At 40.9% G+C, this 14,402-nt stretch overlaps 1 protein-coding gene across 2 annotated transcripts in view; it reads right to left on the bottom strand.

Moving 5' to 3' along the window:
- The window catches only part of mtus2b (microtubule associated tumor suppressor candidate 2b), a 37,657-nt gene extending 24,522 nt beyond the window's left edge, over positions 1-13,135 (bottom strand). For both annotated transcript variants that reach the window (XM_061719745.1, XM_061719746.1), the window contains exons 1-4: positions 13,044-13,135; positions 3,962-5,854; positions 2,059-2,251; positions 726-932 (exon numbers count right to left, since the gene is read on the bottom strand). In XM_061719745.1, the coding sequence (XP_061575729.1) occupies positions 726-932; positions 2,059-2,251; positions 3,962-5,656 (2,095 nt within the window). In that variant the 5' untranslated portion in view covers positions 5,657-5,854; positions 13,044-13,135. The remainder of the gene's footprint in view (positions 1-725; positions 933-2,058; positions 2,252-3,961; positions 5,855-13,043) is intronic.
- Between the last annotated feature and the right edge of the window lie 1,267 nt (positions 13,136-14,402).

Below are 14,402 nucleotides of genomic sequence, written 5' to 3'. Positions count from 1 at the left end.
TGACAATTTCCACCTGTTTCAAGTAAATTTTCACTTGAAATAAGTAGAACAATCTGCCAATGGAACAAGATTTATCTTCTCATTACAAGCAAAAAAAATCTTGTTCCACTGGCAGATTTTTCTACTTATTTCAAGTGAAAATTGTCTTGAAACAAGTGAAAATGGTCAATTAAAACAAAATTTTGTCGACATTTCAACTTTTTTCATAAAATTTTTGACTTTTTTTTCTCAAAATCTCAACTTTTCTCTGGACATTTTGACTTTTTTCTCAAAACTTTTTTTCTCGACATTTCGATTTTTTCTCTCAAAATTTTGAGAAAAAGTCGAAATTTTCACCTGTTTCAAGTAGATTTTCACTTAAAATAAGTAGAAAAATCTGCCAGTGGAACAAGACTTTTTGCTTGTAATGAGAAGATAAATCTTGTCCCACTGGCAGATTTTTCTACTTATTTCAAGTGAAAATGTACTTGAAACAGGTGAAAATTGTTGTTTTTTCCAGTGACGAGTCTTGTTTTTAAGCGTAATGAGATACTTAAAAATAAAGCGTGCATATGTGATGTTGCTCACAGTCGTCCTCAGTTTGCTCAGGGAGCTTGCGTGTGTGCCCAGATACATGAAAAATTAGAGGGAACATTGGTATCAGCGCATCCTGGCGTCTGTAAAGTTTGGGTCACGTTTAGGGTGAAGTGGGGAAAGATGTGAGGAAGCGGACAGCGGGGACTCACGCTGAGAGGGTCGGCAGGGCTCGTTCTGGCTGCTGTCGCTGGACTGGTTGCTGGACACGGATGAGACGCTGGAGCTCCGGACGAAGCCAAAGGCAGCCAGCCGGGTGGCGGGGAGTGCGGAGAAGCCCGGTGCACGGAGACCGGACTGGCCCGACTTGAGCAGGAGGCTTTTGGGGCTGGTTTCTGTACCCGACTTCCTCTGCTCTCCTACGACCCGGAGAAATCAACCAATCAAATCGCATGAAAAAACCGCCTGAAATCCTGAAAAAAAGCTGATATTCTAAACAGAAAACCTGAATTTGAATTTGTGGATCATGTTTTTATTCTGCCAGAGCTGCTGGAACTAGAAAGATTATTACTCATTCTTGAACTTTTTGGGAAAGATTACAAAAATATCCTTCCGTGTTAAAAAAAAACGTATTTGTGGATCGAGTCACGTCAGGAGAGTCTCAAAAGTCACACACAAATCCAGCGCAGCTCACAGACAAAAAAACCTTTGTAAATCAGGTTTTATTTGTGTGTGCATCAAAAATACATTTGTATATCTTGTCCTACGCATGTGTGAATTGTTCTGTGCATGTGTGAAACGGTGTGTGTATTTGCAAATCGGTCTGTGCATTTGTAAAACTTGTCCTGTGCACGTGTGAAACGGTGTGTGTATTTGCAAATCAGTCTGTGCATTTGTCCAAACTTGTCCTGTGCATTTGTCAATTATGAGACTGTTCTAGCTCCATAAAAAACAGCCTCACTAGAAGGCCTAATATTCCTAAATCTAGTCAAATTATGTAAAGTAAAAATATCTCTGCCAACAGGGACGAGACAATTCTTAAAACTGATCAAATAGTCCAGCATCTAGATATAAAGAAATACAAGCCTTTTTTTTTACTTTCTTAAAAAATGAGTTAAAAAATAATGCAGTACTGACATCTGTACTTGTGAGTAAAATTATGGTTCGTGTCTGTTTCATAGAGATAAAATTTGAAATAGCCTTCATTCAGTGATGAAAGTGGACTTTCAGACACCACCGTATGAGGAAGCGCACTAAATTATGAGTTATGAGCGCTGATGGAAATGTGACGTGCATGTTGGTGGCACCTCGAATGTGCACTTCAGAGACTTCAGGTGCCGAAAGCCACATTTAACTGAGAGCATGACAGGAAGAAAAATGAGGTAAATCATTTGTGAGCTGAAGGACGGTTGCTGAATGAAAAGCTTTTTACTCCACTTCGAGAATGAGACGTGCAGAGAATAGTCAAACGTGTGCCTGGGATGAGGGAATGCATAAAACAACATCTAAAAACATGTTGGCTGCATTACTCATGCAGCGTCTCACCTCCCAGATCCTGCTGGCCCGGGATGGACGTCCTGGCCGCCAGGGCGGACTGACACGAGGCCGGAGCTGACTTCTGACCCGTCTGCTGAAGCCTGGTCTTGGCCGCCGGCTGCCTGGTGACCGCCCCCAACCCCAGCTGAGGCCTCAGGGTTCTGGTCGGCCGATATACAACCCGCCCCTCTTGGGAAACATCCTGATGATGAACATTACCAATGCAGTCCCAGCAATTGTATTATTACCAGACGTGTCAAGTAACAAAGTACAAATACTTTGTTACCTTACTTAAGTAGAAATTTTGGTTATCTATACTTCACTGGAGTAATTATTTTTCAGACGACTTTTTACTTTTACTCCTTACATTTTCACGCAATTATCTGTACTTTTTACTCCTTACATTTTAAAAACAGCCTTGTTACTCTATTTCATTTCGGCCTTTAAAAAAAAAACTATCCAGTTAAATTGCTCCATCCGGATAGAGTGAATTTGGTTGTGGTTGTTTCAGATGTTCTTGTCCAGTTTTGTTCTTACATCCGTTCCCTCAGATTCCTGCAACTAAACTTGGATGTACATTCCAATAAAGGTTAGGATAAATGATAACATGCCTCTGAAGTTTGACTTTTTGCACCATTACAATACTTATAGGCAACTACTCATCATATCTCCTGCTCTCTGAAACACATGTTAATGCTCAATAGTACACATATATGGTTCTTTAATATATTTGCATTATACTAAGATGCATTCATTTTCAATGGCCTTTGCCCTTAATGGATTTTTTCCCCCTTACATTACTTTCAGTACTTTTATACTTTTACTTGAGTAAAAAACTTGAGTTGATACTTCAACTTCTACAGGAGTATTTTTAAACTCTAGTATCTATACTTCTACCTGAGTAATGAATGTGAATACTTTTGACACCTCTGATTATTACCAATTATCCTGCAGGTTTAACATCTTTCTCTCTTTCTTTTATAACTCCATGCTTTCATTTGTTTCCCATAGTTGTCAACTACCGTATTTTCCGGACTATAAATCACAATTTTTTCATAGTTTGGCCGGGGGTGCGATTTATTATTTTATTATTATTTTATTATTTAGGTGCGATTATACTCTGGAGCGACTTATGTGTGAAATTATTAACATATTATTACCGGTTTATCATTTCACATGTTATTTTCACACTAAACCCCAAAGGGCGAACTGCAACTGACGATGAGTCTGAGTTAAGCGACATAGAAGAGGAAGCGCTGCATTTTCTACCTCCGGAGTTAGGGTGAATTAAGCTAAGGTTCTGCGTTAAACCAACGCAGAGCCCACGCCGTTGCCGTGACGCCGTCATGAACCCTTCGGACTCTCAAGCTGAGTTGTGACTTAGGGTTAGGGTTATTTACTCATTTACTTGACTTAGCGGAGTTGTTTAAAAGTGACACCGAGGATGAAGATTTCCTTGGATTTTAGTTATTTGGAGTGACACGGATGGTTTGGTAAACTTCTTAGCATGTTATTTATGCTATAGTTGAATAACTCTTAATATGTTATGTTAACATACCAGGCACGTTCTCAGTTGTGTCATGTAACGTAAGCATACCGTACAATTATTCAGCCTGTTGTTGCCTCTATTCTATTTTTTAAATTTATCAAATAAATTTCCCCCAAAAATGAGCCTTATACTCCAGTGCGACTTATATACTGTATGTTTTTTCCTTCTTTATTATGAATTTTATGGCTGGTGCGACTTGTAATCTGGAGCAATTTATAGTCCGGGAAAAATACGGTAAATGCTTTACTTGTTGTGTTTGGCTAACGTTGATATTCTTTTGCAGAGATGCATGCACATAGGAGAAAGTATAACCATGCAAGATCTGAAACATGTGAAGATGTCAATTCCACGTTCACTTCTCACCTCTTGGAGATATTTCATGGACATCTCTTCATGAAAACTTTCCGACTTCCCCCCCACTCTTTGAGGCCCGGCGCTACCTGGTGGTTTTGGCCCGGTGGCAGCGGTGCCTGGAGAGTAATAACCAGCCTTCTGCATCTCCTGCCGGTATTTGTCGTAAAGCAGGTTGGAGGTACTGAGCACCGGCGCAGATCTAGATTGGGGAACAACTTTTGAATCTTTGTGAGCTGGTGCCCCAGAGTAAGAAGTTAACCTCGCTGGGTTTGTGGAGGTTTCATGCGGATGATCGGCGTCCTGTGGTCTGGCCTGCGTATTCTTCCGGACATATGTGATGATTTTTGGTCGGACATTCTTGGGCTTCTGAGGAGGCAGAGGTCTGCTGGCGTCGGCCTCTTTCTGTTGAGGTATGACAGGTTTGGGAATGCCGCTGTTCAAGTTTGTCTTGCCTGTGGGCCTGTGAGAGGGACTCGTGCCTCTTTGAGGGGAGTTGGCACGCTCCAGGCTCAGCGCCCGGCCGCCCTGCACTCTCGCCGGAGAACCGGGCGGCCGTCTCTTGGGGGAACAGGAGGTAGTTTTGGGAGACGTCGGCGTTGCTGGTCGACCGGGGTTTCCCCACGGCTTCCTCCTCTCCAGGCTCGAAGAGGTGGAGGCGGTGGTGTTCTCTAAGGAGCCCGGTTTTCTTAAGCTGTTGTCAAAAGAGAGCTGCTTCTTGAAAGAATTCTCGAACGAAGGCTGCTTTTTATAAGCCTTGTCGAAAGCGTTTTGTGTCTTTAATGTGTTATCAAATGAACCCTGTTTCTTGATGGCTTTGTATTCGGTTGTTGACTGAGTCGCTTTCGTGTCTGTCTTAGCCGGCGGGGTTTCGTCAGCTTGTGTGCTTTTATCCATTTTAGAATTGCTTTCGTCACTTGACTTTTTTGCAGAAGATGAATCCGGTTGCTCAGTATAATCACAACCTCCTTCGTCTGCTTCATTCCTCTGGTTATTGTTCTCTTTGTGCTCATCAACGACTCCATCGCTACCTTGTGCCTGCGATGCATCGTCCTCAGAGGGAAGGGTTGAATTCAGATTTAAGTCCAAGTCTTTCTGGTGTGTTGTGCTTTTTCTAGACAAGAGGGAGGGGGGATCATCTCTTTGAGAGTCCCTCTCTCTCTCAGAGATGGTGCCACACGTTTGTGAAGCCAGAGTCAGGTCCTCTGATAGGGTGACGTGAGAACCGCAGGCAACGTGCCCTGAGTCCGTCATCGGGGTAGCCATGGCGATGCTTGAGATATTGGACAGGCAGGTCACAAAGACGTCGGTTTCAGAGCTCAGTTCGGTCCTGGATGTCTCTTTGTTTTCAGACACACCAGAGCCAGTTGCATGTTGATGCTCCTGCTCTTGGAGCTCCTCCCGCTCTGCAATCCCAACAAAGTCCTCCCCGTCCTCCACCAGATACGCCTCCAGCTCCTGACACTCCAGCATCTCGAACTCGGCCAGGTCGGGGTCATCACACTGAGAATCTGTGCCCCAGATGACGACTCTGTCCTGCTCCGCCGTCACAGTCAGCGGTCCTGACAGAGAGCCGCTGTCTCCAGTTCTCCCAGCATCCTCTGTCTCAATGTCATTGGCGTTTGCATCGCCGCCGGCAACCATGCCGCCTCCCTGGTTGTTATTCCTCAACTCCCCGTCGCCAAAGGGCTCTCCTCGGTCACACATTATGGAGACGGCTCCGTTATGACACCCTCAAGAATCCCTCGGAAATCACTCGTCCATGACCTCAGGTCTATATTTAAAAAGTCTAAAAAAAGACACTTTTCTCATTAAAGAGTCTTAATGGCACAAGAAGGGCCTGTTTTCACATGTTTCTTTTCCAGAGTGCCAGGATTCATTAATGGGTCTTCATGAAATCTCACCCTGTAAATAAAAGGAAAAAAAGGAGAAGAAAAACAAATAAATAACGATGTATAGATAACTCTTCGACTTGAAAACAAGCATCTTTGTGTCTGTGCATTGGATCTTTGTGCTGTGCTGCTCCAATGACTCTTTTTAGTGGCGATAAAATACAACTTTATTTGATTGTGGATTTACTATATTATTTTTGTTGACTCGTCTTGTGCAGACCAGCCGGGTATTTTATTCCTTAAAACTTTCAAACATCAGTCTGGAGTTTTAGTTCATTGCATTGGAGGGATCAGCCCGGAGTACCCGTAGATGACCGAACCATGTGAGAACTAAACACCAGTCAAGTATTTTTCAGTTTAGTCTGGCTGTGTTGGCTCAATCTGGTTACATGTTCTCTCATATGGTAATAATGTCCTTCAAGACTTGTAGTGTGGAATTTGTGTGTCCAAGTTTGCATTTGCATTGACTGTAGGAGTCCAAACAGGCACATATTGTAGGAGAAGGGCACAGAAGAGGCAGATTGGTAACTCAAACCTCTAAAACCAGCTGTTATGAACAAAGGCTTCATTGCGAGGTTGAAACACCAGCCGGCCTCTTATCCATGTAGAGAGGGACCGAAGTACGTCACAGAAATGGCACTGAGTCAAACAAATGTGTTCTGACTTCTGTCTGTGTGATCTTACATGATTAACGTTACTTCAAAATACACTGTGGAAAGATGATGCATTAAGATGATGCATTAGGACCCCCCCTCCCCCCTGTTATTGAGAATATTTGATCCATTGCAAAGGTGGCCAAATTAATTTGATAAAATCCTTGATACCAAATGCCATCTCCATACTGAATGCAACAAAGTAAACCATCCACAACCTTCAACTGAACTGATACGCCCCAGTTGTATCTTACTTTTTAAAACATGTCTTTTATCCATGCTTTTATGTTATATTTGTGATTTTAGGACTGCTTATCTTATATGTTGGTGAGCCTGGTGGACAATAAAGAATTATTCTCTTCTATTCTATTTTGAGTTCGAGATTAATGAGAATATATGCGTATTGCAGGAACATATGGGAAGTAATAAACTTGAAATTTGCGAAACTGTAGGTCGTCAGAAAACATAAATGTAGATAAATGTTGTTAAAAAACTTTTTTCCCCCACTAGCATATCACATGCACAGGTACTCTTGTACAAAGGGCTATATATATATATATATATATATATATATATATATATATATATATATATATATATATATATATATATATATATATATATATATATATATATATATATATATATATTAGGGCTGGGCGATATGGACCAAAAGTCATATCTCGATATTTTCTAGCTGAATGGCGATACTCGATATATATCGATATTTCTTCTGTGCCATAATTGGGGTTTCCCCCAAAGCATTATAGCATAGCATCTCTGTTAGCTTCATTTTTTTCTGAGGCAAACCCTTAAAAAAACAGTCAGTTTTAATACAAAGCCTCGTGCCAAATGTCACACAGGTACCTTTATTAACAGAGGTCTGCACAATATCAAAATGTATAAAACAAATTAAATAAAAATAAACTGCCTGCATATATAGAATAAAATGCTTCTTGAATAAAATAAAACAAATATCCCTTTCCTGCATAACAATTAAATTAAAATACACTGTGCAATTAATACAATGTAGACAGTAACAGGCAGACTTTTCCACTGAGGTTGACAGTTGTGCAAATAACAAAACATTTGTGCAAATCTCAAATAAAACATTCAAGTCAATTTGTCACAAAATAAGCTATATCAAAATCGTAAAAAAAAAATAATTTAATAATCGATATAAACGATATTGTCTCGTACCATATCGCGTTTGAAAATATATCGACATATATTAGAATCTCGATATATCGCCCAGCCCTAATATATATATATATACACTTTTGTTTGAATAAGAAGGTGTGTCCAAACTTTTGGTCTGTACTGTATATTTGCGAAGTTTCTGGAAATGTAAGGAGAAAGTCTGCAAATGCAATGGAAGGTAGAGATGATGAGCGTCATAACATGGTCTTCACGGCTCATTTCAGCGATAATCTTCACCAGCAGCTGCTCTGCTCTTATTGCTGCTGAAGTTATGGTTGGATATGGATATTATTTGCCACTATGACTCCCTACACAGTACAGTATGTTACAGACTGTAACAGCTACAGTAGCTACTATTTAACCCCTATGGTGCCTCTCTGACAGATGCGCTGAAAATCCCCACAGGTGTTGGTGGATTACAGCAGCTTCAACACAACAAACACCCGTCACTGAATACGCCAAACCGCTGGACATATACTGTTACGACCATTAAAAACAAATGTGCCACCGCCATAATTCTGATGTCAAGACCGCAGCCGTGGCTAAAGCCCCAGCGACAGCTGGGTCAGCCGAAGACTAACGCTGTTCCGCAGATATCACAGTCGCAGAGGTAAAACAGCTCCTCTGGTTTTCTCCTACTTTAGCAACAACCAGGGGTGTTTTATTTACTTTAAATGGTCAAGAATACGATCAGTAACGTAATCCAGGAAGAGTGGAGAAACTGTAAACTGTGCCACAAGGCAAGTTGTCGTTATTGTGAGGGAAAACCTTACAAAAATTGTAAAGCCATTTGTGTTGGGAGGCAACAAAAAGCAGTCAATAGGAACAAATGGAGGAAAAAACAAACAAAAAAACTGTACCTTTTGCGCCACAGGGAATTAACTTGTGTTAACATACAATTTTACATGTCTGAGTATCTCCAGAGCATGCTGGCATAAAAAAGTCTGATTACTTTGCACATTAAAGCAGCACAACATAACTTTCAGCTTTTCTGAGTTTGGCAGCATCTTTTGGACAAAAGCGGTAGTGCTTTACCAGAAAGAACACTACGTTTCCCATGAGCACCAGCGCGTACTGCCGGAAAACTCCTGTCCCGTCGCATGTACCGGTATTTGTTTTGAGAGAAGACGGGACGCTTTTCTGTTTCACCAAGTGAACAGACGGAATGCAAAAAAAAAGATGTTAAACTGCTGGAAAGGAACTGGAATTTACCGGGATACCTTAAACAAGGAAGCCAGGGAGCGGTATATGGAGAAAATAATGATTATTATTATTAATTATATTATTAACGGTCTGGATCCATATGAAATCCCTACTAAAGAGTGGAGCTCCTCGTCGGAGCTGCACTCTTTATAAGGGATTTACTGCCGCAGTTCTGCAGAACCACCGTCTTACTACCTTGTTTAGGAGTGTTTGGCAGCTGCTTTGGTAAATGTTTGACTCGCCATGTGTTTCAATAAATTAGTATAATAGTACAACATACAGTACATGTTTTGTATTACTCTTACTTTTCTTGGAATCGGGAAGGAGGGGGAAGTGACGTATGCCCTAAAGCAGTCAAAGCCGTAAAGATTTGTAGTTTTTTAGTGTGGCAGGGTTCCTACCATGCTCCTCAAAGTTACATAGTGCCAGTGAAGGCGATACTGACCCCCTCAGACCATGACAGAGGTTCATTAAACCTGTTGAAAGTTGATGTTCCATCACAATGACTCTGGAAATATGATATTAAGGTGGAAAAGTTACAGTACATAGTGCCGCTTTAATAACTTTGTGGTTAATATTCTTCAGGTATTGTGTTTGCTTGCTTGGACATACGCAGCACAGATTATGCATTTTCAGGTCAAGATGAAAGAAAGGAGTTGTGCACTTTCTCCACCACCTAGGCCTACTGTACATTCGTCTTCTTGACAGAATGCAGTGATAAAGGATTTTCTGCTGTGCACTTATATCTGCATAGACTCTTGCATAATAACGATAACTCCACCTCTGTTTGAGTTTACACTATGTGTAATAGATTCATCCTCACAGCAGGAGGTAGCGTCTCATCCCCCACTATGAAAAAAAGTTTGATGCCTGTCTGGACTTCAGGGCACAAACATGGGCGGCTTTCTTATGAACGGGAGACGCAGAGGAACACATGAAGTGCTCCGTCAGCATGCGGTCTGCAGAACAGAGGCCAATAAATCAGATTCCTTCTCCCCCCGCCTTCCCATCAGGTCGCAGAAAGTGCTGTAACAGCTTTTGTTCAAGCGCACAAGAAGAAATCACTGCTTTTGTTTTTTTTACTGGATTGAGGATTGCATGTGGAATTAACACAGTTTGATAGTTTCCAAGACCCTGAAAGGCCTTCGTCTCCTGCATTAGCTATATGGGGTAACCATGTGATGAGCTTTGTGAGTGGTAATCTTGGATGCAATAAAATCCTGAGATGGGGTGACAGTGATGCTCATCCACGATTCACTTTGAGGGTCTTAAATTGTACCAAAGATGCTGCGATGCTTGACAAGAAATCATTTTCAAGAAAGAAGCAGCGAGCTGGTGAAAGGCTTCTTTCTGCTACAGACTTGATTGTTTTCTCATCTCTTAAATCAAATTCCAGCTCAAAAATCAGTTCCAGTGCAGACTACAGCTGAGACGGTGCAGCACATTGTTGTTTACCTGCACAGTGGACATTTTTTTTTTTTTATTCTGGTTTGTAAGATTTAATCTATCAGGGATGAAAGAGTTTAATTTAACAAAACAAGTGACAGTGGGACAGAAAGCTGTTGGAAATGGAAACACTAAGCTGGAAACAACCGCAAAACGAATTCAAACACAACATCAAACAACATTACAGTCTACAAAGGCAACTTTGTTCGCCTCAGGCAGTGGATTAAACTCTACGACACCTGTCAAACTTTGTAAAGTCAAACTGGGGATTCTTGATGTGGCGTCCTCGCTCACTGTTTTACAGCTTTCTGGTTGACAGTTTCAATGATAAATGAAAGTAAAATCTTTCCAAAGATAACTACATTTCTGATTAACTTCCCCTCAACTCTCTGCACTGCTCTCTTGAATATTTGAGCGAAGCATTTAGACGCAGGTGGAGCAAGAGTTTGTGGCTCCTCTTTCTGAGTAAAACAACGTGGAGTAGAAAGTTCTGGTTTAGCATCCCAGTTCCAGCTTCCATCCACCTCACTGCTCTGACGGAAGTGTTCAGACTCTATCTAAAAGTCTACGACAGAGTAAAAAGGCCAGTTTAGGTGATTTAACAATCATTGAACTATTATTGCACATCTGAGTACATCTATGAACCTTAAGTCTATATTGTACGACAGAGTTTTAGGGCCAAACTAAGACAATAAAAAAGGAAATTACGAGAATAAAGTCGTAAAATTACGAGAATAAAGTCGTAATATTTTGAGAATAAAGTTGTAATATTACGAGAATAAAGTCATAATATTATATATATTATAAATATATAAATATAACTTCACAAAATGCTCAATATTCCTCATTTTTACACAGGGAGAAGAGTTCTCATAAATTATATTCTCATAATATTACGACTTTATTCTCATAATGTTACGACTTTATTCTCTTAATTTTACGACTTTATTCTCGTAATATTACGACTTTAATCTCATAATATAACGACTTTATTCTATTACGACTTTATTCTCGTAATTTTACGACTTTATTCTCATTACATTATGACTTTATTCTCGTAATTTCCAATTATTTTGTCTTAGTTTGGCCCTAATACTCCGTCGTAATATTCAGTTGCAACTGGTGTTGAAGTTATTATTTTAAATCTGGATTACTAGATCAGATTGTTTGGTTGGTTAATGGGAAAAACAAATCAACAGATGGATGTTTCATACGTTGACTAAGTGACTGACTGGTCTCCTCAGCTGATGGGTATACTGATCTCAATCTTTAATGTTTCTGTAGTTTCCAGGTAAACTTGAATTTCTCTGTTGATGGTTTTGAAGCGTATTTTCCTCAGAGGTGAAGTGGAAATAGAGTATCAGGGGAAAAGCTGGAAGAGTAAAGTGCATGTAGGTCAAATACGTACTTCAGTGCGGTACCTGAGCAGCCCTGAGATAGATTAATTCCTGCACTGGATGCATCACAAATGTGATTTTCTTCTCCCTTTTAGATTTATAGTCCCATATCTTTTTTTTAACTGCTGCAATTTTTCCTCACGTACCAGCAACGACTCCATAATTGCATCACAAGGATGATTTAGGAAGTCATGCAGCAGCAACATGCTTGCTTGGGCAGGGTCCCCATCCCCCGCGTGGCTGAGCTCTCCCCCTGCCACCTGCCTCCTGATAGGCAGACCAGACCTCCTGATGAAACCTCCACATCCCTGGACTCGTATCTGCGTGAACGTGAGCCTGAATAACTTGTCTTCAAGGGATGTCGGGGTTTCCTTTTGCTTTGGGAGTCTGGAGCAAGCACACAGATCAGGACCTTCATTTACTGTACCAAGCTTCTCTTAACGCTTACTCCAGATTCTTCATGAAATATTGAGCATGAGCACAAATGGAGGCACCGGTCTGCCTCTCATTTTGACGCTTCGCCGGCCCTGATTTCTTTGTGTAACCAGCCAGGAGCTCAAATTGAACTGTGCTGCTGAGAAAGGTGGGTGCCTCCCTCGTGGCCTGCAAGTGAAGACACACTATTCACAGGGAGTAATCCACGTGAACGTGTCACATGTGAATGCACATTTTAGTATCACTGACTTTAGTTATTATTGTAACAGATCAGATTCTGTGTCTTCCTCACAGATGATCAACGAGGCCTCGGCAGCCGTGCATGCTGCTCCCTGGTCTTCCTCAATCTCACACATTACAGAATAAATGACAAAACATTTCACCAGCTGAAGTCTCTGTCACCTCACTGTTACTAATGTCCATTCATCACATGATGCCCTGCTCCTTGTCTAAATATATCACCAGGAAAAAAAAAAGTGCACATCCACTCGTGACTATCAGACACAGTTTAAAAAGAGGAATGACGAGATTTTACGCTCCCTGAGAAAGGAAGGCACAGGCAGGAAGAAAAGAGATGCAGGACAGATAGGAGAACATGCACTCTGAGGTGAGTCCACCTGCACTGGAGGACGCCTGCTTCCAGCTTCAGCATCACAAACACTGGCCTGGCAGTCCAGGGAATTAACCAGTCACTTAAAAAAAGATCCCCCTGATTTAAAATAAATAAATAAATAAAAATACCAATCAACAGACACCAGGCTGATCCGCAGCTTCCCCAGCAGATGCAGCGCTGTCAGAAACCCCCAGTCATCACTGGGATGAGGCCGGCACACAGAAACACTCATCCCCGTCAAAAGGACATCCTTACCGGGTAGATTCGGGTAAATCCGCCGGAGCAGACGTCGACAGTGCAGGAGGAGGAGGAGGGGCACATCCACTTTGAGGCGAGATGAAGGGGACTCTTGAGTCTGCAGCAACGCTGGAAAACAGGGAGGAGAGGAGGAGAGGAGGAGAGGAGGAGAGGAGGAGAGGAGACCCGCGGCCAACCTGGGCGCACACCGCCCCCTGCCGGCGAGAGCAGGGAACTACCTTCCCCGGAGAGGTGAGAGGCACGGAGTGACGTTTTTTTTTTTTTTTAATTTAGTTTATTTAGTTTATTTCGGTCATGACATCACAAAAAAAGAATAAGACAAACATCAAAATAGCTTTTACAAAATTAAAAATAAAATAAAAATGACAACAAGGAAACGAATACACTGTTGAAAGAAAACATTACAAAAAAGTTTCCAATATACAAATAACATCTAGACCGAAGAAGGTGTAGGCTGAAGCAAAGCTTATTCATCATTGCCTACCCTCAAAATAATTAATTAAAGTAATGAAATAAAAGCAAGAAGTAAGAGATAAGACTGCCAGTAAAACAAATTGCCTCCATGGGGATAACAAAGATTCCTCGAAAAATAAGAAAGAAAAAAAAGGTGCAGTCTACATGTTTCCTTCATCCTTGAATAATCAAACCAAATCACCAATTAAATGAATACCCAAATCAACATAGTAAGCATCACCACTCATTACATTACAATATTTTTTTTAAATAAGGTTAAGGTTCTACTTGATTTCAAATCCCTATCTAATTTATTCCAAACATCCACCTGTCACTGTAGCATCTCAGTTTGGTGTTGGTTCTGATTTTTGATTTCCTGTATCTCTCTCCCCTCTGAGGTTGTAATGACTTTGTCTTAAATTAAACATGTTTTGGAAACAGTCTGGCAGCATGTTCTTGTTAATTTTGAACATAATCTGTGAAGTTGTAAAGTCCACCAGTTCATTGAATTTGAGCTCATTTGTGTCTATAAATAAATGGTTGGTTGGGTGCTTGTATCTAACTTTGTTTATGAGTCGCATTGCTTTTTTTGGAGTAAGAATATTGGTTTCGTGATTGACGTCAGGTTGGGCACACACCTTTAAAAAACACTTTAAAAAAAATAATTTTTTCTATTTGATATTATTCTTTATTTTTAAAATTGACATTCAGGCCTTACGTTATGTATACCTTAACTTTTCAAATAATCTAAGGAAAAAAAAAAAGACTACTTTGATTTTGATGGCAGCCATATTCCTCCAAAAAGTTAGTCACCGTGCAGCATTGCTTCTTTGTTTTCGGATAATAATGTTGTCCAGTTCTCGTCTGATGCAGGATTCTATCTGCCCAACAGTCCTGCAAGAC

This window comes from Cololabis saira, chromosome 4, assembly GCF_033807715.1.
Source record: "Cololabis saira isolate AMF1-May2022 chromosome 4, fColSai1.1, whole genome shotgun sequence".
In the NCBI taxonomy this organism is placed as follows: Eukaryota; Metazoa; Chordata; class Actinopteri; order Beloniformes; family Belonidae; genus Cololabis; species Cololabis saira.
The sequence above is the reverse complement of the archived record's forward strand: the minus strand, read 5'-3'. Positions and strand labels throughout refer to the sequence as shown.